Below are 25359 nucleotides of genomic sequence, written 5' to 3' on the forward strand. Positions count from 1 at the left end.
ATAAAATTTGTAGGATATGGTGGGGCAAGGCGGCCAACTTAAGCTTTTTATTATTTTTTGTGGCTTTTAACCATCAAGTCGATTTATGTTTGACTACATTAACTAAATTTACCCCACTCTGTCGTATTTATAATGTTATATATAATAATTATATTTATTAAAAAGTATTTGATAACAAAAAAGTTACTGATTCGTAACTATTTTTCTATCCATTAAAAAATTTGTTATTGGAATTTTCGAAAGCTCTGATTTTAAGCTAAATAAAAGAATTATCCAAAAAATAACACTTTGAATAAATTATTTATGATTCACTTATAATAATGTGGAATAGGTTTTTTTTACGTAAATGGCTAAAAATGTACAAATTACCAGAATTAATAATTATTACAAGAAAAAAAAATGGTTAATTTTTGAGGTGGGCCCCCTTGCTTAGACAAGTCCACTTTAAATTTTTGTCAGCTATGACATCTAAGTATTTAATGTTTATTATAATCAATGTAATATTTTTACAAAACTTCACAGAAGTTTTGTAAAAAGTATTACAGTAGCCTGTTGAAGTTTCCTTGAAAAGTTATCAATGTAATATAATAACTTAATAACTTAATAACTCAACAAGTGTACAATACAATACAAAAAACAAATTTGACGGAAAATTAAAAAAAATTATTGCCGTGTCAAAATAATGCTTAAACGCACCACCGAACGATAGGCGAAAGCGGGGCATATCTTTTAATTAACTATGTCAACATTGGCTCGCCCTTGGGGCGACGCCGTACCGCCACGCGTCTCCATTCCCGCCGCCCCATACGCACATAACGTCTTCAACTATTATTTGAGACACTCGATAAAACCAATCAATTGATTGTAGCGGGAATTTCAATTAATTTTTCACCTAAAATTAGCCCTTTCAATGTTTTTCGCTGGCAAAGCTCGCCGAAAGTGTCGACTGTCTTTTGTTTGCTTTTGTCGTCGTCACCGGGCCGATTCTGGTCGCCTTTTAAGGGGCCACAAACGCCATTAGTCGCCCTTGTAACCTGCGAATCTTTGTTTTGTCCATTCGATCCGCTCGGAAAATGATTGATAATGGTTTTGATTTTAACGTAACGCGCCGGAGCTTCAATTTGTAAATTGAAATTTTTCATTCAATTTTATAAAACCGGGCGATATGGATTTTTGGCGAAGTGCATATATGCATATATGCATTTTGTTGGTAATTACAGGATTAATTTATGGAAAGTTTGATTTTACTTTTCTGAATATTTTCACATACATAATATGTGCCTTTTTTGGTGGATGCATAAACAAGATTGCTTTCGAAAAATCGTCACGGGGCGTAGCGCGAAGCAGACTTTTATTTTAAAAAGAAGGCGCTTCGTGGTTTCTTGTCCTAGAGGGACGCATGGTTTTTCTCTCGTGCTCCTGCGTACCACTATGGAACTTTCGCAAAATCGATGTAATTTTATTCTACATACACCCTGTATAAAGTGTCCTTCACATCTCGTCGAACTTCAAAGTTACGGTAAATATTAAAATTTGTACTGGTAATTGCGATTTAAAATTATATTTTTTCAAATATCTCGCGAAACGAGACTCAAAATCAAATAAATCAAATCAAAATATCCCATCTCTAACAGTTAATCATTTATCGCCAATAATTTCCCACAAAAACGGAAATTTTTAGGGTCTTTTAGATTTTTTGTCCATAAACGACACACCCTGTATATGATTCAAACAATGTTCGAAGTAGAATCTATAGCACTGGGTCTTCCACGTTTCCTGGTCCAAGAATTTTTTGAAAATAGTAAATGCTTTTCGTGAAAATATTTTTTTTCTGAAAACATGCAGTGCGCCGTAATAATCAATGACAGTCTTGACAGCCCCCGAAATAGCGATATCAATATGGATTTTTTCAAATATCCCGAGCAGCGCATGTGATAGACGAAAACCGCAAATACAAAAATAACACTGTTTGAACCAATTGCTGCTAATAATTTACTCTGTAAAAAACAATTTTCTAGTTCTTTTAGATATTTGCCTATAATTTCAAAACCCTGTATATAATCGAAAAAATGCCTGAAATAAATGGATCTTCCGCGTTTGCTGGTTAAATAATTTTGCCGATCGGGTGAACAATTATGGAGGAAAACATATTTTTCTAGAAACTGAAATTACCAAAAAAAAATTCAATTTTTTTTAAAAAATAGTTGCTAAAATTTGACTGCACCCAATTTCTACCGTTTAAATGTGGACACGGCCTTTTACTTCTCTGCTAAATTTGTAGTTGATATCTGCAAATTTAGGACGCTTAACATTTAGCACGGAATATCGGGAACACCCTGTACAATATGTGAAAAAACTTTAATACAAAAGTTTTTGCTGTCTAGGCGCGCTATATTGCAATATAAAAGAAAGTGAAATCTAAATCATACTCTTTCAGTTATAATCAATTTTCAAAAATTAAGGGCTCATTTTTCAGTTTTTTTGAATTTGCGAAATATGAAGTCGATTGCTTCAAATTTCGGACACTTACCGTGTTTCAGAGCAATGTGCAAAAAAACAGTCGAAAATCACGAAAAAAACATGGATACCGGCGTCGGATCAGGGCCATTTCTTATAAGCTTATGTGCCTCGTGGAGGGTTAAAGAGGAGGCAAATATTAATTTTGTAGCTCCAACGTTCCGAAAGTTATTCAGGAAAAACCAAAAGACGAGAACGGAGAACGGACAAACATAAAAAAAATTTTTTTTTCGTCGATGATCATTTCTGTACCAACGACGATCCCATAGGGCCTACCGTTACGGAGATGTAAAATTTTTATACGATACGATTTCATCGATTTTCGAAAGTAACAAGCAATAAAAACAAATCTTTGGTCCAGTTCGACATAACAATATAGCCAAAATGTCTGAGTACACTTAGTAGAACACAATACTAACTTCTAATATTTAACATTTTAAGCTAAATTGTTTAAAAAAAGGTTATTTAGTTTTATATTAGTCACGGAGTAGGTAATTTTTAGATTTTTATGAGGATTTTCTCAGAACTTTCTAGCTTTTGTTTATATTTAATAAGTTTGATGCATTTAAAAAAAAACAGGCCATTTTCTTAACAGGTCCTATGGTCACTTTTTCACTGTTTATTCACCAAATATTCCTCGACTTGCATAAAGAAGTGTTTTGAACGACTTATTACCTCAAAATTTCATCTAATTACCTTCAAAGTTTCCTTACCACTTATAACCGACTATAATTCCCACAACTGATTCCCACACTGATTTTTCCTAAAATTTCGTCTAATTTCAAAGACTGTACATTTGGTTACAACAATAAAATCCATCACAAGTCTTATTAAACAATGTAATTGCGGGACTAGATTAATGGTAATAACAACAACAAAATTTTAAAAATTACATCCATAATAAGGGCTTCGTGGTTTGTAAGCTTTTTGTCTATCGAAGCACTTCCATTTGTCGTTTTCTTAAAAGAAGAAAAATTTTCAACAAACTTCAACACAGTATTCAAAACCACCATCATTGACGTCAAAACATTTTCATATTATTGCCAAATCAATAATGGGAAACATATTTATTTTTCTTAATTTTTATTTTGTTTCATGGAGTGCGTTTAAATAATAAAAATACATTCATCGTTGTCTATGAAAATTACAAATACTAGGCAGCTCACAAATAGTAATTAATATGATATGAAATATCTTGTGGTTCACTAGATGAACGAATATACACCATTCTTTTTATAGCTACAGTTTTTCTGGAATTCTTTGCGGAATTCCTTGGAATTACTGGGTAATTAGTTCGCTGCATTTCTATGCGGAATTCCTCTCCGTTGGAATTTTTCATACTATACACTACCATTCATCTGTTTTGTTATTAATTAATTTTTGGTTGTTGTTTTGTATATATTAGGTTTTTGATTTAAATTTAAAATTGTTGAATCAGTGTACGCACAGACCATTGGTTGAATGTGCATTTTTCTCTGCTTTTATCATTAAATGTTATTTTAGTTTTATAAAATTTATAAAACAGCTTCTCGGATGACTGATTAATGACAGGTAAAGACTTGAGTTGCGGTTAAGACTGTTATATTTCTATAAACTCTCGGATTTTTCGTTGGTAGAAGAATTGATTACATGCAAGAACTTTAGTGTTATCGATTAAAATTTTATGTCTGCTTTCGTGATTGTGTTCGGCAACTGCTGATGAGTTTATTTGTCTTAGCATTAAGGCTTTTTCATATTCTTTGAGCCTAGTTTATATTTTTCGTCCTAAAAAAATATCAAAGCAACTAAAACTAACCAAAACTAATCAAAAAAAGGAAAAAACCCAGCCGAAAAAAATGTTTTTCGGGTTGATTTTACTAGATTAAAACAACATAGAATAAAATGTTTCGGTGCCAAAGCCGCAATATTATTTTTAAACGTTAATCTTTTGCCTTAGGGTTGTCTGTTCGGGTCCCCGGTGAATGCGACCTGTTACCCGACGCATCAGGAGCCTTACAAGACCGCGACTCCCGCTGGTAAGTCAATTACAACCTTCTATCTGCGTCGATATTGCCCGAGTGTATTTTATAGATGTGATTTTTTTTCGACTCCATTGACCGTGAAGGAGTGCCGATTAAATTTTGTCAACGCAAATACATTTTTTTTTGTAATTGCTTTCTAGAATAAAATGAGAAAAAAAATCCGCTCACGATCACAAGATATTTTTACAAACAAATACTGTAGATATCTGCATATACCTACATAGTGTTTATTAATTAACAATAGGTATTAAATTATTAATATTAATTATAGGTGTTATTTCTTCGATGAATTGTAATAAAAATGCGGCTAAAACTTAAAAAAATCTTTTTTTAACAGAATTTTTTATTCCAATGTCCAAAGGGGCGTCACTGGTAAAAATGTACAAACATCTTAGAAGTTAAAAAATGCTATATAATGATTAAAATTTGAGAATAAGATTTCCTAAAAATATCTAGAGAGATAAGAAAATTATAATCAAAATGTTAAGTTTTAAATTTCATCTTGTAGCCCTGTAGCTCAAAAATTTGAAGGTTTAGGGAATACGTTTTCTGATTAAAATTATTATTAAAAAAATATTACATTAAAAAGGAACCAATTATCCCTTCCACCAAATTATTACAAATTTTTAAATTTTTCAAAATCCCGACCTTTAACCACTGCCGTTATTGTTGTTGGTCGTTGAAACATTTTAATTTGCTACGTTTGGACAATATATACCTAGATATGTTTTGAATATTTTATTTTATTTATTATATTTATATTTTTTGGTATATTGGTATATCTTTTTTTATTTTTGTTTATTATAATTAATTTGATCTAATCTAAATCATCGTCATTTACAATGTATATTGTTGAATCATAATCTAGGTTTTTTATTTGCCGGAACAATATGTTGTTTCAAATATTTACTAGATTTTTAATAATTTTGATTTTAAAACTATGCAAAATGCTAATTTAGGGTTAGTTGATTTAAAATGAAGGGTTTTGCTGAGTGATTTATCTGCGATATCTGAGAAAACTGGCAATAATCCTAACCAGCGTTTTATTAATGTTTTTAGCGACGTTCCCTCCAGATTGGAAAGAACCCTGGCATCTCGAGGGTACGTATTACAAGCTTATCTCTTATTCATGTTGCAAAATACAAAATCTAAGCTCCCTCGCAAGCGTTTCACATATATTATTCGATACCGAAATACATATACGGGTTCAAATGCACTGAGTGTTTTCGAAAAGTTTACACAAAACTTAGATGAAAGTAAAGCATAGTATAAGTTGCAAACAAAACTGATACTGTGATATTAATCAGGGATATTTTTCGAAAGATTTGCATTTATACTATTCTATAATAATAATCTAACACTGAATCATTTCTAAATAAGGTCAGGTTTGTAATCACCCTTTCAATTTTCTTTAATTCCTTTCATTTATCTATCTATGTCTTCCTTAGTCTCTGTCTGTTCATTTTCTTATCAATCACTGTTCCCCAGCTTCTCTTGTTCTTCTTCCAGTAGGTGATTATTCTAGTGCTTGTTTTGACATCTCATCAGCGATGGTATGGGTATTTTTAATCTGGCAAGCTTGGATAAATGGTCTTAAATTATGAAAAAAAAAATCTCCACTCTGTGATATTTATTGGTTTTCTAAACAATCCGTTTTTTTTTTTATGTTTCAACGAACTATAAACCTAAGTTGATGTTTTTGAGTGTTTGGAGAGACAGGAACATAGTTTATTTGCACGCTTTATTTTTATTTTAAATCGCTTTTTAATAATTATATCTGAAACATTTTAAGTTACCTAAAAGAAATTTAGACAAAAAATACCTTTGGTTGGGCTATAAAAGTTAGTACTGACGTAGTTGTTTCTGAAACAATCATTATTCGCGCTCAAATATGAAAATTACTTAAAATAATTTATTAATTCGGGTTAAAAAATTTAAAGAACCCCAAAAACACTATATTTTTTTTACTTTGAACAATCTTGCTGAACATATTTTAGGTCCTATGCTGTTTTCCGTTTAGACCTCCGACTTCTGTAAATTTATTAAGCATTGTTCCTCCCATCAGTACGCAGACGACACTCAAGTATATCTCTCTTTTAGTTATTCTCAAATTAATACCGCCGTTAATAATATAAACAGTGACCTACGTGCTCTTATTTGGATAATAATCTGCGTTTTGAAGGTTGAAGCTTCATTGATCCAGAAATCATTTTACAAGCTTCGGATTCTCTACTTTAATAAAGATATTCTGGACACAGCAATTAAGTAAAAACTTACCGATTCCTTAATTCTCTCCTCAATTTCATACTGTATGGTAGTTTACTGGCGTGCCCTACTTCAAAAGGACAAGGTTAGTCTTCAGCGTCTTCAGAATGCCTGTTTCAGATTCTCATACAATATTCGTAAATTGGATCACATATCTACTAGCCTAGAGGATTCTCGCTGGCTAACATTAGACGAACATTTTAAATCGCAGCTTTTAGCCTTAATTAAAAAAGTAATATCTGTCCAACGTACGACGTATCTTTTTGACAAACTTACTCGTGGATCAGATATTCATTCGGTTAACACTCGAAATAGGGGGTTGTTTACCGTTTCCAAACATACTTCAGCACAGTTTCAGCGCAGTTTCACGTACAATGCTATCAAGGCTTACAACAAACTTCCTCTGCCACTGAGATCAATCACCTCACTAATTTCATTCAAACAAAAACTTAAACAATACATTTATCATAATAGAGACCGATCATGAAACTAGTAACTATCAAATTGTATATATGTATTTCTTTTTTGAATTCACTTTAGCAGAGTCTACCATTTTGAATGAATGTCTATGTAATTTATATGCTATATGTTATTTTATAATTAGTGCTCATATGTCAGAGCAACTATGTTGGATTCCGCCCCCACAGTTATATATTTTTGTAAGATGTCTACTTCGAAACCCAATAAAGGCCCTTTGCTATTATTATTATTATATATTTTTTAAAAATATAGCCAGAAAATATAAAAAAATTGTTAGCAGCATTAGCAGTTTTTAGGACTTCTTTTACAAAACCGTATCTTTTGGAGGCGGAATTTTGGGATATGTTTATTAACCAAACTAAATTTATTTTGAAATATCCTATTTATCATGCAAATTAGAGGAAAGTTTTTTGAAACATCTTGCAATTATAGAAAAACCTTGTATGTTTACACTGTCTGATTTTTATTTAATATTTCACGAATGCTATGGAGTAGAATAGCATACCACCAATGAGATTTTCTATTCTACTCGATAATATTGTACTGCAGGATATAGTTTAATTGTATTGTGTTTTATTTGCTGTTTAAATGTTTGTCAAGTGCAGAGACCAAGCTCAAACTAACAATAACGTGTAAAATTATTGTTAAAATGAAAAGCGTAAAAAACTATACAGATTTTGTTTTAATAGTTCTGTTATTAATAACTACACTAGGTTGGTATACTTTGAGGAAATACTGTATTTTGTACCATCAAAAGCACTTTAAAGGTAGTGGTGCTCAATCTGAAAGTACGTGGATACTCTATTTTGGATTCATCTAATACTAAATTTTCAGCACCATGTTCTGTTTTATCACGTCTTGGCAGGCATTTTCGGGTCCACAGAGCTCTTTTTTTTCATTTAGCTATCTTACCTTCAATTCATAACGCAACAAAAAAACGGTATAAATTTAAGAATGAAGTGATAACAATGGTATCAATTATATTTTCGTTCATAATTTTCCTTTTTGTTAATCCTTTTCAATAAAAATTGCTTGTTTACGAATTAAATAATAAAAAAAAAAACAAATCAAATAGTCTGTCATCAGACAGTCATTTTTTTACAGCTGCCAAAGTATTTCTTCGTAAATTTTGGAACTGGAAATGAAACAACGTATTTTAATAGAAAACAAAATATAACCAACAAATAGTAAGAGTTCCAATAATTTCCAGTGCATTAATTACCTTCAAGATTGGTATTAAATGATACTATAATCAAAGGGAAACATGCATTTTATATAATTAAAGATTTAATAAAAAAAACTACAAGAATTGGTTAGATTGGATCACAAACGTTGACAATAATTAATAATCACAACGGCCGATGCTACGTCATCATTAAGATGTATTTGACGACAATATGAGAATGAGAAATCAGATTTTCAAGGACACAAAAAACCTGGAAAAGTAAAGACAATTTTCAATCGGAAATAACAGAGTTATTTTTTTTAAATCCTCCGACATCGGAAACGCACGCCGCTAATTTTTACGGTACAAATTTCAACCTGTTGTCGAGCGATCAATTATGCAAACCCTTAAATCATGGGCACCGTGTCCCTACGGGGTCGGCGGAATCCGCCGAGCAATGCGAAAGAGCAACCGACCGAGCACTCCGTTGTTGTGCGTAATTAACTTGCATTAGACATTACGAATTATTTATTAACTGCTGGAAATCTCCCGTCGGATATTTTAGCGTCTCCGGGTAGACGGGCACAGGCAGATTGCCCGTCATGATGAACTGTCGATACTTCAAAGTTTTTGCGAGAAAAAAAACTGTAGAAATTCATATTCTAATATTTTAGGAGTTAGAGAAATTCACAGTTGACGAAGCATTTAGGAAAACAAAATGTAGTAATATCCTGAAATCTTGGTCACGTCGTTCCGCTCTATGGTTTTAAAATTTGTGTCTCTTACACAAAATTAGCGACAAGTCTTTTTTTTTTAATGAAAAACCCTGTTTATTATGAAACATTCTGACAAATTAAATCCGCCATCAATTCACATATCAAGTTCCTGTACGAAATAAATAATTTAATAACATAATATAACAAATAAACATTTGTGTGAATTAACCACATAATATATGTATTGACTGACAATAGTCATTGCATTGAACATTTTTTTCACCAGATTTAAAAAGTGAAGAAAAGATTCCAGAAATTGCGGGACATTTTATTATTACATTTCTTATGTTTTTTTTTAATTATGGTTATGAAAAACGTAAACCAAAATGTATATCAATTAACGTTTTTTTTTTGCCAGGTAATAGCTGCGGCGGCACGGATGACAGCGAACAGTATATTCCAGAAAGCGAACTTGTTCACACCCATTTCTCTAATGGTAAGTATATTACACTAAGCGCCCATGCCAGCGAGAGCCTACTGTATACGGGGCGTTTACTAAATGAATTTTTTGTTCTTTAATACTCAATTAATATTTAGGGGACACCTTAAGAGGAAAGAACCTTACAATTAAAACCATTTTCTTTTATTTTTAATTTAAAATTAAACTTTATTTTACGTCAAACTTACAACCACCTTAAACATTAACGTTCGATTAGAAAACACCCTGTATAATGCGCCGAATAGAGTTCCCCGCCGGCAGGCACTGATTTAAATAATCCCGGGCGGTTGTCGCTTTCCAAAAAAATGGTCATAAAGAAATCACGCTGCGTTCGATGATCAAACTGTCAAAAGTTCGTCGCTAGGAACGAGACGAGTCGCTTTAAAAGCAACGGGGCTCTTTTGTCGGCGACGAATAAGAGTTTCCGTCGAAACGCGCGTTTCAAACTTACCGACTGCCCGGAATACTACGAAAATACGTTGACAATTTTTTTACCACAACGTGGCATCATATCGACGCAACTGTCAAACCAGAGAAGGGTTGTTAGCTATTAAATATTGTAGGAGTTTTAAATATAGTAAAATTCTGGCGCCAATGTGTTTTTCGGTCATTTCCTACCCAATCTGCAAACGGTTAAGCCTTGCTCTGAAAATTTAATTTGATATATGCTCAATTTGGCAAAATTCAGCCGAAAAATAGCACAACTCTGAAAACTGTGGTGTTGACCAACTGTCGGCAGTCACGTTGATTATTAAACGCTGCTATCGGTTGAAGAGTTATAAATTCCACATATTGAATGTCCTGCCTCAGGTTTCAGGTTATGTTAGCATTTCTCGTCTGAACCGACTTTGTTTATCTATTTACACCGTTTGGCAGCAAAATTAAATAATTACCAAGACATCAACTTTCATCAGAAGACGATTTTAGGAAACAAAAAAATTTCTATTTTAATGTAAAACGTACTGTACTAAAAAAAATACAAAATATTACTCTGCCATTTGAATCGATGCCTGAACTGCAGCAGAAAAAACCTTTCCAAAACAAAGTACAAGGTTAGCGCCAAAATTTCCCAGCCTGACATAGATGCAACTCCAGTATCACAATAAAACTTTGTCTTCTCTTAAATATATATCTTAGTAGGCTGCGAAAAAAATTGAAGTCTTGCGTCAAACAGTTTTTTATTGGAAGCATTTTAAACAAGATGTGTCCGAAAAAATGTCGCAAATAACGCAAATTGAGTATAAAGCAGTCATAAAGTTTTTGACAAAAGAAGGGTTAGCACCTAAAATAATTAAAGAAATGCTGGATGGTGTGTACGGCCAAAGTTCTCCTTTGTATTCTGTAGTAAAAGAATCAGCAAAACGTTTTCGAATGAAGATGATTCAAGAAGTAATCGACCAGTGGAGGTCATAGCGGAAGATATTGTTGCGATTATGGAAGAGGTGGTATTGAGGTCAAGGTCAAGGATATCTCAGAAATTACTAAGCTTTAAGTGTTCGTCGAATCCTGCATGACCATTTAGGTATGCATAAGGCAAGATGGGTTCCTAAAAACCTTTCGGCTATTCAAAAACAACGCCGTGACGAGTGTGCATGGTCTTTTTTGGAACTCTGTGGGTCGGAACCGAAGCTTGTGATAGAAACTATTGTGACAGGAGATGAAACTATGGTTCTCTATTATGACCCTATTATGAAAATTCAGAGTCTGCCAGTCAACAAAAAAAGTGATGGCCACGATCTTTTGGGATTGTGAAGGAATTCTTTCCATAGATTTGAAAGAAACTAATACCACTGTCAATGGTAAATATTCCGCAACATTATTACATAAATTGCGAGACTGCATACGTGTAAAACGTCGAGGAAAACTGACCAGAGCCGTGCGTCTTTGGCACGATAAGGCACCTGTCCATACTGCTGGTGTTGCACAAGCTGCCATTTTAGACTGTGGATTCCAACAAATAGATCATCCTCCCTATAGTCCAGATATTGCCCCCAGCGACTATTATTACGTGGACGGAGGTTTGACGACGAAGTTGAGTTAAAACTCTCTATTTTAGTTCATTTTGCAGATAAACCAAAAGAATATTTTTTTAATAGGGATTGAGTTGTTGATAAAGAGATGTAATAAGTGTATTGAAGTTAGGGAGGATTATATTGAAAAATAATAAAAAATTTTGTTACTCTACTTTGTTTCTTTCATATTCAGGCCGGGAAATTTTGGCGCTGCCCTCGTATTTAACATTTTCTGCAAGAAATACTGGTTTAAGTTCTGAACTATTACCATTGGCGATCCACACGATAAAATATTAGACAGACATGTAGTCCAAAGGACTTCGAGAGTCTGAACTGACCAGCAACAGAATTAAAAAATTGTCTTACATTTTTTATGCCTTGGGGAATATTCTAAATAAACATACCTTATTAATGGTTTAAACATAACCAGAGCATTTATGGTAAATCAGTATCGGGACATGCTTACAAGAGCTATCTCAAAAAAAAAACAAATACAAATATGTCAAAATTATTTATAATAGGTATAACTGTTAGTAAAAAAATATGTTTCAAAAAAACCTCCACAGGCTACTGTAATGCTTTTTACAAAACTTCTGGATTCCTCCTGCGTCGGTTTTTGCTTAGTCAAAATTGCTGACGTTTCGCCAATCATCCTGTTGGCTTCTTCAGAGCTTGACTAAAACTGGGTTTCTGAGTTTCAGTCAAGCTCTGAAGAAGCCAACTGGATGATTGGCGAAACGTCAGCAATTTCGACTAAGCAAAAACCGATGCAGGAGGAATCCAGAAGTTTTATAAAAAAAAAATTGTAAAAATTGTGTAAAATTTGTAACTTCCCTTTGGGATAACAATATTTAAAGGTAAATTTTAAACGTAAAACTTTATAATTCTTCTTCATCAGAATCTAATCTGGCAGTTTTTATGATATAGTAAGATAAGGTGCTTCTGGTTTTTTTTATAAATCTACAGCTCACGTATATAGTATTATTGTCATTGTGGCTTTGTGTTATTGTGTAATTATTTTATTTATTTATTTTCCTATGTATATTTAAGTATATAAAAACCAAACTATTAGCACCATTTTTTATATTATTAATTTCCACTACATATTACATTTCCTATATTTAATTTTGTTTCTAAACCCGCAGGAAATAAAATATTCTGTATGAAGATTATACAATTTTAGACCAACACAAGCTTCTCTTAAGTATGCTATTGCCATATTATGTATATTAAACATAAATTTTGGATTGATTGTGTAAATTAATAAGCTTTTCATGTTTCCTCAAACTGAGAGAAAAATAACCATTTACTGATATGTTAATTCACAAAATTTTCGATTAAGGTGAGCATTACAATTTTCCAGACGTGAAACCAGAAAAGATCCACAACATCTGGAAGAGCTCGATGCAAGCGCGGGGTTATTCGGCTGACAACTTGGAGGAACTTTACGCGGGAAGTTACCAGCATACGGGGTGTTTCTATTCGAACCCGTTTTACGACAAACTCGCGTCCTTCTCGTCAAAGCAAACGTTGCCCCAAAGTGTGGATCCCAACGTCTCGGGAGATGTCGCGAGTCAGCGACAACTCGTCAAAGAGGAACCCGTCGAGAAAGAAATAAGTAAGTTAGGTTTTAGCGGAAGCACTTGTCGCGTGAACCCCAAGTCTGACACCATGTCGACGTAAAGTACGTCTCCAAGTACACGAACTCGTTTTTGCTGAGTTAACTTTACAACCACAGCATTTGTAAGCTCCACCCAGTACATTTAGAGATCTAAAAAATGTTAATCTCACTCTCTTGTATGACCAAGTACAGTCGCTTCCGTGGCGAAACATATATGATATTGATAATATTGACGATAAGGCAACCTTTTTCATTTTCCATACACCATATAAACCGTGGATAACAGACAACATTAAACTACTTACAAAAACCCGAAATAAAGCTAAAAGCAAATATAAAAGAACTAAAAATGTCGTTGGTTTTGAACAATACAAAAGTCTCAGAAATTTTACAAGTATGACAATTAAAAAAGAAAAAAAGGCCTATATGCAACATGTGTTAAATCGTAGCTCGAAAAAAATGTGGAAATCTTTAAAAAATCTTAATATTATTAGCACAAACCAATTGTCTTTACTGGTTCGAGGCTGAAATTTTGTCCTATCACAGAGACTGACGTGTCGAAATTTTTATGCAACATTAAGTCCAGAGCAGTCGGAGCAGATGATTTACATGTGAACTTTCTAATCTTTTGTTGTCCATTTATTCTTAAATATATCTGCCATATCGTTAATTTTTGCATCAATAATTCCGTTTTTCCTTCCGCGTGGAAGATCGCACATATTGTGCCTCTTTCTAATACTAAAAGTCCCACAAGTTATAGTGCCCTATTAGCATTTTGTCTATAGTTTCCAAAATTCTGGAAAATGTCATTAAAATGCAGGAAGGGACACAGTTGTGCAACTGCTCTCCTAAACGTCGCAGATAATTTATTCCGCACAATTGACAAAACCAAATGGATTACTCTAAGTCGTTTGATACCTTGAATCACCGTAATTTGTTAACTATTCTAAAATACATAGGGCTTGATGAGGGTGCTGTCGAGTTTATGGGGAATTACTTACAAGATCGTAAACAAAAAGTGGTTCTAAATGGACGACAATCAGACTGCCGTGCTATAATATCTGGGGTACCTCAAGACTCTATTCTGGGGCCAATTTTATACTGTATATATACGTCCGCGTTTCCTAGTTTTATACAGCATTGCAAAACCCAAATGTATGCAGATGATCCACAAGTTTATTACTCATTTTCGGGAGATAAAATTTTGGATAGCTGTCAAATCATAAATAATGATCTAGAAATCAACAGCGTGTCCCTAGAACATTCGTTCCATCTAAATCCAAAAAAGTATATAGCAATGTTCTTTGGTAGTCCCGTCGATGTTGCTCGATTTTTTCAACTAGTTGGAATAAAAATATCGAATGTGTGCATTCCTCTGAAAACGGAGGCAAAAAACTTTGGGCTTATGCTCGACAGTAACCTAAGATTTAATGGTCAAGTTACACAATGTATTAAAAAATCCATTGCTCACTTAAAATGCTTATATGGTTCTAAAAATATTTTAATTCGATCATTAAAAAAGGTCTTGTGTGATCGGATAGTTTTATCTTCTTTTAATCACTGTGATGTCGTCTATGGCCCATGTCTGACAGCGGTTACCTCAGAACGGAATCAAAAAATCCAGAAATACCGGTTGTCTGTAAACACAATGACCCAATGTTAGGTCTGATTTTCTATTGATAAGAATATCTAAGAATTGGAGGTTATTATTAGCTTCCTACTCAATGGTAAAACGTATGTTAGGGTGTATCGAGTTTAAATGTCTAAGAAAATCTACTAGGGTTTCTTGAATATGGGGCCAAATAACAAAAGTATCATCGACGTAGCGTTTCCTTAATTTTGGTTTTAGATGAAAGGTGTCGAGAGCTTTCTTCTCAAAGGATTCCATAAATATAAAGAATATAGAAATGGTGCTGACAATAGGTCGAAGGGGTAATCCTAGTTTGTGAATCTTTGGAAGTCCGTAGAGATCAGGAATCTTAGAGTCGTCAGGGGTAACAGATTTTTTCACGGAGTCTGTGTCCATGACTACCGTAGCATTTCCCTTATCTGCTTTTAGGATCAGGATGTCTGGATTGGATTTTAGAGATTTTAGGGCGATGCGTTCACGCTTTGCAATATTGGATTTAGGAGGTTTCTATTTTTTAAGGATTTTTGCGGTTTTAAATCGAATTTCATTAGCTGTTTGGGATGGCAGTTTGTTTAGGATAGACTCGACATTTGAAATGATTTCCCCTTTTGGGATAATACCTGGCGCAAGGACGAAATTGGAATCTTTTGAAAGAACTAATTTTTCAGTTTCCGAAAGTTGGTGCGATGATACATTTATTACAGTGTTTGGTAGTTTAGAAGAGTTTGATGGTTTTCCTAGTAGTGACGTTAGTTTTTCGAATTTCTGAATGTGATTTTGCGTGGTAGATAAATTAAGATTTAAAACTTTGTCATGAATCATGTTTGAAAGGGTATCGAACTCGGATGGGGACAAAATAGAAAAAATTTCAAGGTGTAGAGACAGAAGAGGCTTGATTTGGTCTATTTCCTTACGGGTATGATTAATTCTTTCTCGAAGTAAAGCGAAAAAACCGACACAGGAGGAATCCAGAAGTTTTGTGTGAAAGTTTCTTTGATAAATATGGCTTGTTTATAATTAATAACCTCGAAAACAATTGTAAAAATTTTAAACCACACCATAAAACGTAAATATCAATGGCAAATGTTTATATTCGTCGGGGAGTAATTCTCGCTGAAACTGGTTGTTTGCAGTATTCCCGTCGGGTGTATTTTAGGGATACACGAGGGCTAATTCAAGGGGATGAATATTAATAAAGCCGATATTGCCGAAGTTGCGTAGTTACACAATCTGGCATGATATAGGCTCGAAAAATAATGAACTAGGGAACGTTTTTTTTAACAGCGCTAAATTTGAGATTATAGTTTGAAATATAAAAAATAAATAAATAAAATAAATTGAAATATTTATTTTTTCTTTTAAATTCCTATATATCACTAAATAACATAAAAATATTTTTTAATTTCTAATTGTGTTTTTGATCGAAACACCATAATGGGTGGATAAAAATGCAATTATTAGCCGCTTGAAAAAATACCAGAAAATGTATTTTTAATCTAAAAGTTCCAACATATAAAAATAAATATTGTACTATTTCGCATTATCTTAAGAGAAAAACCCAAAAATTATATTTTGTTTTAAAATGAAAATATTAATAAAAATATGGTAATAAAAAATAGTATGATACTATTTTGACTTAAAAAAATTAAATTCATGTGTATATTATTTATTATTTTTGGAAAACCTGCCGAATTTTGTTAGCTTCTGTGCCCACTGGTTGGCCGTATTAAAAATTAAATATAAAATAGCAATTACATCACAAAGTTAACGTAAAGTTGTCAAAAAATAATAAATAATAATAGTATTTAGATGCGTAGATAATAAACCGATCAAATTCATATTACTTTTAGCACTGTTTTAAAAAACTAGACACGCACACCCCTCAGTTGAACTCCATAACAGAATACGATGTAGAGGTACCATAAATTTTGACATTCGACAGTAAACACCTTGCCAAACTTAAAATAATTTAGGAAATTATTATTACTGTCGAATTTTTCTTGTTTTCCATCGATATAAGGAACAATGACTTTGACATTTACAACGTTTATTAACTTTAATATTTTAATTAAAGTTCTTTCCCATTAAGGTAAAAATCAATGGTTTTTAATTTTTCCGTTTTTGGTTTCAAAGTCGTCGACGGACAAAATATTTCCCATTAAAAACGAACAATGATCGTTGTTGTTGATTTACTATTGGCCAACCAATTTTGCGAAATTAATTTCCTGGCCATGCGGTAACGTATCCCTTTCACTCTCATTTTATTTGTTTTATTTTACGGAAATGGCTTCGGTACGAATTCTGAATACATCTTAATAAAATACAACGTTTATATATTATAGAAAAGTATAATGCAATAAAAACATAAGTAGGTTACTTACGTAGAGAATTGAATCAGAAAAATTGGATTTTAAAATAATAAAAATCAATCTCACCCTAAAGGCTTCTTAGGGCAACCCCCCTGCCACCTGCAAAGGGGCATCAAGAACTCGACACGCGTGTACTTTAAACAGAATCTTGTTTACCCTCGTGAAGGGATAGCGTCGGTTTTTAATCGCGGAAGAATGAATTTTGATTTTCTATGAAAAACCGGAATCGCGTTTCATCGCGATTTGCATATCGATGCGCCCGATGGAAATTTTCAATATCGCGACTTGAATTTTTAACTAAACGCGAATTTACGGGGAGGTCCCAGTAAAAGTGGCCTCAAACCTCGATATCTAAGCCAAAGGACGTAGTTTAGTCGGTTTATACAGGTCGATTCATCGATGAGTGTGCAGCGCACGACTTGCCTTGTATTTTTGAGAAACATTTGGTTGTTTAAAAAACAAAAAAATTGCAAAAGATGTATATTTTTTTTAGGATGTTAATAAATTTTTAGTATATTATGCAACAAGTGCAGTAAATGGCATTTGACTCACGAGTGATTAAAAAAGTTTACCGAACGTGTTGCATACTATACTTTTTCTAAGACCGTTAGTTTTTGAGTACATTTTCGCAAAACTTGAATGACATGGCCGTCAGAATTGACAAACGTCAAAATTCAAGGAGTGGGAAATACCTCCGAAAACATCCGATTGCTCCCAAACCCTTGAAGTAAAATCCCGAAAATCTCCGAAGTGGCTCGGATCCGTGAGAAACGAAACGGACGTGGTAAAGTGACGCTTCCCGCACGTTAGACCGATGTGTAATGAGGTATTTTACAGACGGGAGTAGAAAAAATATTTTATATTGTATATATTGTATTGTAGATGCAGCTCCAGTATCACGATAAAACTTTGTCTTCTTTTAAATATATATCTTAGTAGGCTGCGAACAAAAAATTGTAGTCTTGCGTCAAATAGTTTTTTATTGACAGCATTTTACACAAGACGTGTCCGAAAAAATTTCGCAAATAATGCAAATTGAGTATAGAGCAGTCATAAAGTTTCTGACATAAAAAAAGGTTGGATTGTGTGTACGGCCAAAGTTCTCCTTCGTATTCTGTAATGAAAGAATGGGCAAAACGTTTTCGAATGGGACAGGAGTCCCTTGAAGATGATAACGGAAGATATTGTTGCGATTGTGGAAGAGGTGGTATTGAGTGCGATCGTTTAAAGGTTAAGGAAATCTCAGAAATTACTAAGCTTTTGTGATACAAGTGTTCGTCGAATCCTGCATGATCATTTAGGTATGTATAAGGTTAGTGCAAGATGGGTTCCTAAAAACCTTTCGGCTAATCAAAAACAGTGTGCAGTCTTGTTTTGGAACTCTGTGAGTAGGAACCGAAGCCTGTGATAGAAACTATTGTGACGGGAGATGAAACTATGGTTCTCTATTATGACCCTCTATCGAAAAAAGAATCAATGAAGTGGCGTCGTAAGGGAGAAGCAACTCCAGAGTCTGCCAGTCAACAAAAAAGGTGATGGCCACGATCTTTTAGGATTGTGAAGGAATTCTTTTGATAGATTTTAAAGAAACTAATACCACTGTCAATGGTAAATATTACGCAGCATTATTACATAAAGTGCGAGACTGCATACGTGCAAAACGTCGAGGAAAATTGACAAGAGGCGTGCGTCTTTTGCACGATACTGCACCTGTCCATACTGCTGGTGTTGCACAACCTGTCATTTTAGAGTGTGGATTCCAACAGATAGATCATCCGCCCTGTAGTCCAGATATGGCCCCGACCGACTATTATTTGTTTGGATATTTGAAAAAGGACTTACGTGGACGGTGGTTTATCGACGAAGTTGAGCTAAAAGAGGCTGCTTTAGCTCATTTTGCAGACAAACCAAAAGAATATTTCTTTAAAGGGATTGAGTTGTTAATAAGGAGATGTAACAAGTGTATTGAAGTAAAGAGGGATTATATTGAAAAAAAATTGTTACTCTACTTTGTTTCTTTCATATTCAGGCCGGGAAATTTTGGCGCTGCCCTCGTATGTACACCGTGTGCCAAATAAAACGATCCACTGTACGATCTGGAAACTCATGGATGATACGAAAAAAAGTTTCTTACAAAAGTTTCCTGGATTCTCCTGAAGGTTTAAAATATTATAATTTTGTTGATACAGGCTGTCCCAAAAGTGACCGCCCTGACATCAACTTTGTTATTTTAAATGGAACATCCTGTATACTTCGGTATTTTTGGAATCCCTGGTTAAAATAAAGGTCCCTTTCTTAAGAAATTCCTTTTCGAACTTTGCATAGTTTAGGCACTTTGGGCACTCCTCTCGGGTATCCTCCGAAATATCGGAGTACTGAAAAACGCATCCGATATAGATTTTTACCTAGAATTCAGTGGCGTAGAATTCAGTTTTTTTCTAAATGGTTTTGTCTTTTTGAAAAAAAGTTTTTTTTTTAATGGACCACCCTATATCTTATAGGCCAACTTGATTCCGCTTGGTATGAACTTCTCAAACAGTATAGGATTATTGGTATAAATGAACTCACAAAAATGATTTTTCAAACTTTTCATGAGTTAAATTTATACCTAACAATAACTTTTATAATTTGCATGAAGGTAACTTAGTTTAATATAAACCAAAACGAGAACCTAGATAATCTTTCAAAGAAACTTCCACAATTTGTACCACAATACTTTTTACAAAACTTCTGCGTCAGTTTTTGCTGAGTCGAAATTGCTGACGTTTCCCCAATCATCATGTTGGCTTCTTCAGAGCCTGACTGATACTGGCTCGTATTTTACTCTGTACTACTCTGTATTGTTTGAGGGGGGCGCTAATAGATAATAGTTTATAGATTTCTATAGACTCTCGGATTTTTCGTTGGTAGTAGAACTGATTACATGCAAGAATTTTAGTTTTATCGAATAAAATTTTATGCCCGGTTTCATGAATGTGTTCGGCAAGAGCTGATGAGTTTATTTGTCTTAGTCGTAAGGCTCTTTCGTGTTCTTTGAGTCTAGTTGATATTTTTCGTCCGGTCTCTCCAATGTATTCTTTGCCGCATATGCATGGTATCTCAAATGGAATTTTGTCTTTGACGGACCGAAGATGTTGAAAGATTTTTGGATAAGTGGTAAATCTGGTTTTGACGTTATACTTCTTTAGAACTTTTGATATGTGGTCGGTGGTGTTTTGAATGTAAGGAAGGACCACAGTGACAAATGTAGGATTGCTTTCCACCTCATTGCTATCGGAAGGTTGTGGTGAAGTGTATTTTTTGATGAACGACTTAATATCTGTAATGGGAAAATTATTATATTAATAATATAAATTATTATCAATTCTGTTTTCAGTGACTCAGTCTGTGTGCGTAGGTTTTCTGTAAACACAATGACCCAATGTTAGGTTTGATTTTCTATTGATAAGAATATCTAAGAATGGAAGATTTTCTTCACCATGAGGCCAAATAACAAAAGTATCATCGACGTAGCGTTTCCATAATTTTGGTTTTAGATGAAAGGTGTCGAGAGCTTTCTTCTCAAAGGTTTCCATAAATATATTCGCGATGCCTGGTGATAATGGAAACCCCAAAGCTGTTCCCGACGTTTGTTCAAAAATATGACCGTTATAAGATAAGCATTTTTCAATTAAGATGAGAAGGTTTGGTTCCATATTCTCGGATATTAATATATCTTAAATGATGTTGAGAGTTTAAGGAATAGGGACTTTAGTAAAGAGAGATTCTACGTCGAAACTAACCAGAATATCCTGTGCATCTGGTAATTAGCTGCGAAACTTTCAGTTTTCTTGGGGAATCTTAGGGAGTCCATGGAGAGGAAGAATTTAAGAGTCATGAAGGGTTAAAAACTTTTTCACGGAGTCTGATAGAGAAGAGGAGTTAAACAGATTTAAGGTTGCGTTCCATAGATGACGTAGGATCTTTTTGAAGTTGAAGATGCGATCTATCTATATGAATATCTTGAATTTTTTCCTGATATTCATTTATGTTCATGACCACCATAGCATTTCCTTTATCAGCTGTTAGGATTACGATGTCGATTTTAAAAATTTTAGAGCAATGCGTTCAAGCTTTGGAATATTAGATTTAGAACGATTTGATTTTTTTAGAATTTTTGCGGTTGCAAACCGAATTTCATTAGTTCGATTTTTATAAAAAACCTAATGCTGAAAACCGCAAATGGATATCTGTTTCGGTTTCAGAGTTATATGAGGTTTTGAAAAAAAGCCGTAACTTCAGATGCCAGTTTGTTTACGTATAGACTCGACTCGACATTAGTTTTGTAAATAGTATTGGAGTAGCCTATAGACGTTTGAAAATGTTTCCATTTTCTTATATCACCCAGTAAAGCGCGTTCAATTTAAAAATATACATACATTTTTGTATTACCAAGATTTTACGCAACGCCCTGTATAATTAAAAATGTCTTTCGATTTTATTCAACATTCGTTAAAACAATATTTTGTTTTTGTACTAAATAAGGGAGATATTCTACTTTGGGTCACCCTGAATGTCTTTTTTTTCTTAGCCACAATATCGAGTTGCGACAAAACCACGCAGGCGTCCAAAATCAAGACGGCGTGGCGCTACGCCAGCACGGGTGAGTATTTTTAGAACCAGAACCGAAGTGATTCGAGGAAATTGAAATTCAACAGACAAAGCGGAACCAAAACCGAGTCAAGAAAATTGTCCATTGAGTACCCAAGGCCATTCCAACGGACGCAGGGGATCCCTTCAGCTGTGGCAGTTTCTGGTAGCGTTGTTGGACGCTCCTGACGCCAGTGCCGGGTGTATCGCTTGGACGGGCAGGGGCATGGAGTTTAAACTAGTCGAGCCAGAAGAAGTAAGTCGTTAGTTATTGCGCTAGACAAACAGATGACATTCTTTCATATTAGCCATTTGAACTCAAGTTCTTTTGACCTTTTTTGCAATCGTTTTTTGACCAGACATGCAAAATTGTTACTCTCTTCCATTAATCTTTTGGTCTCACACTTTGACCTACTCCATCGAGTGTCAGGTGTCCAGTTATCGCTTGGATTCCATAAGTACTTATTTATTTTTTGATGTTTGAAGCCCTCAAGCCCATTATGAACAAAATTTAATTATACGTTCTTGTTGGATTCTTCAAAACATTTCTTCTTCTTCACCGTCTTCTATAAGTGCAGACCTCGTTTCGAAGGTTGGCAATCATCAGAGCAATTCTTATTTTTTCCTTAAGGTTCTTCAGCCATAAGCTTCCTTCTTAGAGATCTCTTTCTTTGGAGTTTTTCCTTCATAATGATTTGTAGCAACAGTATATGTTGGAACCCAAATCTTTGCGCTTCCTTAGGGATCTTAGGCACATCAGCACTAGCGTTAAATCTTATATTAAGAAAACGATTATTATAAACCTGTGGTTGGCAAGGAGAGAGAAATAAATGTCTTTCCTTTAATCAAACACGCAAAATAACGATGTTTCTAAAATCAATGTTTGAAAAAACAGGAAGGCAGGAAGAAAAAATTACATCCATGAAATAATCATTTTAGCCCGGCCCATAGCACTGGTAATATAAATTTACACTTTTTTATTTATCTGTGAATGTATAACAACGTATAATTTTCTATGGGTAGTATCGTGGTAGTGTGGATAGTATCGTTTTTGTGTCAATTTAGGTTATGTTTAGGTTAGGTTATTTTATTAATGATTTGTGTGATCTCTGTCCATGTGGTCATGATGCTCCTAATTTTTTATTTTAAGGTAGCGAGGAGGTGGGGCGCGCAGAAGAATCGGCCAGCGATGAACTACGACAAACTCAGCAGATCTCTGCGTTATTACTACGAAAAAGGAATTATGCAGAAAGTCGCTGGTATTTTTTTGTATTCTTTATCATTGATTTAATTTTTTATTGTAAATTCTAATATATGTTCAGGCAACGTCTTGTGGGTAAAAATTAAAAGTATAAAAATTAACATTAACATTAAAGATCTAAAGGCAGCATAAAGACAATATATATATATTCCTTCATTTTTTTTAGCGCCTTGACAGGAACTTTGAAATATAATTAACTCTCAATGAATATAAAATGTGACCCACCAACTTGTATGACTGAAATATATAACTTCAAATAGCCACAATATGGAGATATTTATGCTATTATATATTATAATTTAATTACATTTTATATTACCATAGTTTTGGAATTTTGGCGACCTACATAAAGTGAATTAATAATTTTGGTATTTTTTCTGTTTGTTTAGGTGAAAGGTACGTTTACAAATTCGTATGCGAACCCGACGTCTTGTTCGGCATGGCCTACGGCCACCATCAGATGGATCCCGCTAAAAGTCCGTTGGCCAGCAGGTCGGACAACTTGCCCGGCAAGCTGGAGTCGACCCACAACTTGGCCTACACGGACATGTTCAGTTTTTACAATTGCGGCATCGCGCACTCTTACCAGCACTTACATCCTTATCTTCAGGACCCCAAACCGACGCGGTATCCCTAGTTTTTCCCCCGATCCCGTCGATATTGAGGACTTTTCGACCGTCTGCGACACATTAACGTTACATATCATTAGTCATTAGAAGATCTCGCATTTTTTTTCTAACATTTAAGAAACTTTGTTTCACGTAAATACAGGGTGCTCCAGAAAACATGAGGTAAGGCTTCAAGATGTGATTTTTTTTTAATCTGCTTTTTTGCAATAAGCTAAACAATTTTTGCATAATTTTTTGATCTTCTCCTTCCAGTGCGTATCCACTAATGGATGTTTCTCTATTGCTTGCGGTCCACTATCTAATATTACGTAGCCAAGACATTTTTTTCCTTGCGATCTCCGGCCTTCGATCAGCAGATGCAAGAATTTGTACTTCGCGTTTCGCATTATATATCCCTGATGCCGTTTTATTCTTCTTACTCAATTCAAACAGTTTGTTAGTTTATCCGTTCAACGGGTTGTGCGATGCAGTCACATCTCGAAGGCCTCCAATTTATTGATTGTATTCGCCTTTAGTGTTCAACCTTCTCAACCGTAAAGAAGCACGGACCGAACGTAGCATTTAACGAATCTGAGTCTTAGGTTAAGGTCAAGATCGGAACAGGTAAGCACCTTTCGAAACCTCCAGAATGCCAGTCGAGCCTGTTCAATGCGACTTTTTATTTCCTTGTCTGATGTCCATTCTTCGCAAACCCAAATCCCCACGTACTTAAACTTATCTACTCTTTCTACGGGCTTTGCGTTAAATGCTTTGGTGCAGTTTTCAAACATATTTAGGTTTCTAGGGATAATCATAAACTTTGTTTTTTTGGTGTTGATATTCGGGCCCATTGATTTGCTAGTTGACTAGGTGTTGTAGGTCGTGTATGTTATCAGCAATTAAGACCGTATCGTCAGCATAGCGGATATTGTTGATCCACCCTCCATTAATTTTGACTCCCATCTCCGCCTCTTAGAAAGCTTCCTAAAAACTCGCCTCCAAATGCAAGTTGAACAGGAGCGCTGACAGCACACATCACTGCCGTACTCCCCTTCTAATCTGTATGGTTTTGGACATATTGTTGCCTAGTTTAATTATATAGAATGATAAAGTGCTAATTTTAGTATTGTCAACGAAATGTAAGCCATTGACTTTTTTTGCAATTTTTGTTAATTACTCTCAAAGTACAACTTTTTAATAATAAAATTCATGTAAATTGCCAAAGCGTACGTTTATGAACACTTATTTTTCGGAACCTTTGGTAAATTAAGTTTTAAAAAATGAAAAAAATATCGCCCAGCCTAATATTTACGAGGGCAGCGCCAAAATTTCCCGGCCTGAATATGAAAGAAACAAAGTAGAGTAACAATTTTTTATTATTTTTCAATATAATCCTCCTTAACTTCAATACACTTATTATATATCTTTATTAACAACTCAATCCCTTTAAAAAAATATTCTTTTGGTTTGTCTGCAAAATGAGCTAAAACAGCCTCTTTTAACTCAACTTCGCAGTTAAACCGCCGTAAACGTAAGTCCTTTTTCAAATATTCAAACAAATAATAG

General features: G+C 34.1%; 1 protein-coding gene across 1 annotated transcript in view; it reads left to right on the plus strand.

Annotated features, from left to right (window-relative positions):
- LOC132700849 (ETV5-related protein Ets96B) overlaps positions 1-24960 on the plus strand; it is a 28236-nt gene extending 3276 nt beyond the window's left edge. Inside the window, exons 2-9 of the mRNA XM_060668420.1 lie at positions 4454-4532; positions 5598-5639; positions 9583-9660; positions 13039-13293; positions 21866-21937; positions 21993-22180; positions 23075-23183; positions 23575-24960. Coding sequence (XP_060524403.1) covers positions 4454-4532; positions 5598-5639; positions 9583-9660; positions 13039-13293; positions 21866-21937; positions 21993-22180; positions 23075-23183; positions 23575-23822 — 1071 coding nt within the window. The 3' untranslated portion in view covers positions 23823-24960. The remainder of the gene's footprint in view (positions 1-4453; positions 4533-5597; positions 5640-9582; positions 9661-13038; positions 13294-21865; positions 21938-21992; positions 22181-23074; positions 23184-23574) is intronic.
- The last annotated feature ends 399 nt before the right edge of the window (positions 24961-25359 follow it).

The sequence above is a fragment of the Cylas formicarius genome, unplaced genomic scaffold (genome assembly GCF_029955315.1).
Source record: "Cylas formicarius isolate icCylForm1 unplaced genomic scaffold, icCylForm1.1 PGA_scaffold_4__25_contigs__length_36172078, whole genome shotgun sequence".
Taxonomy (NCBI): domain Eukaryota; kingdom Metazoa; phylum Arthropoda; class Insecta; order Coleoptera; family Brentidae; genus Cylas; species Cylas formicarius.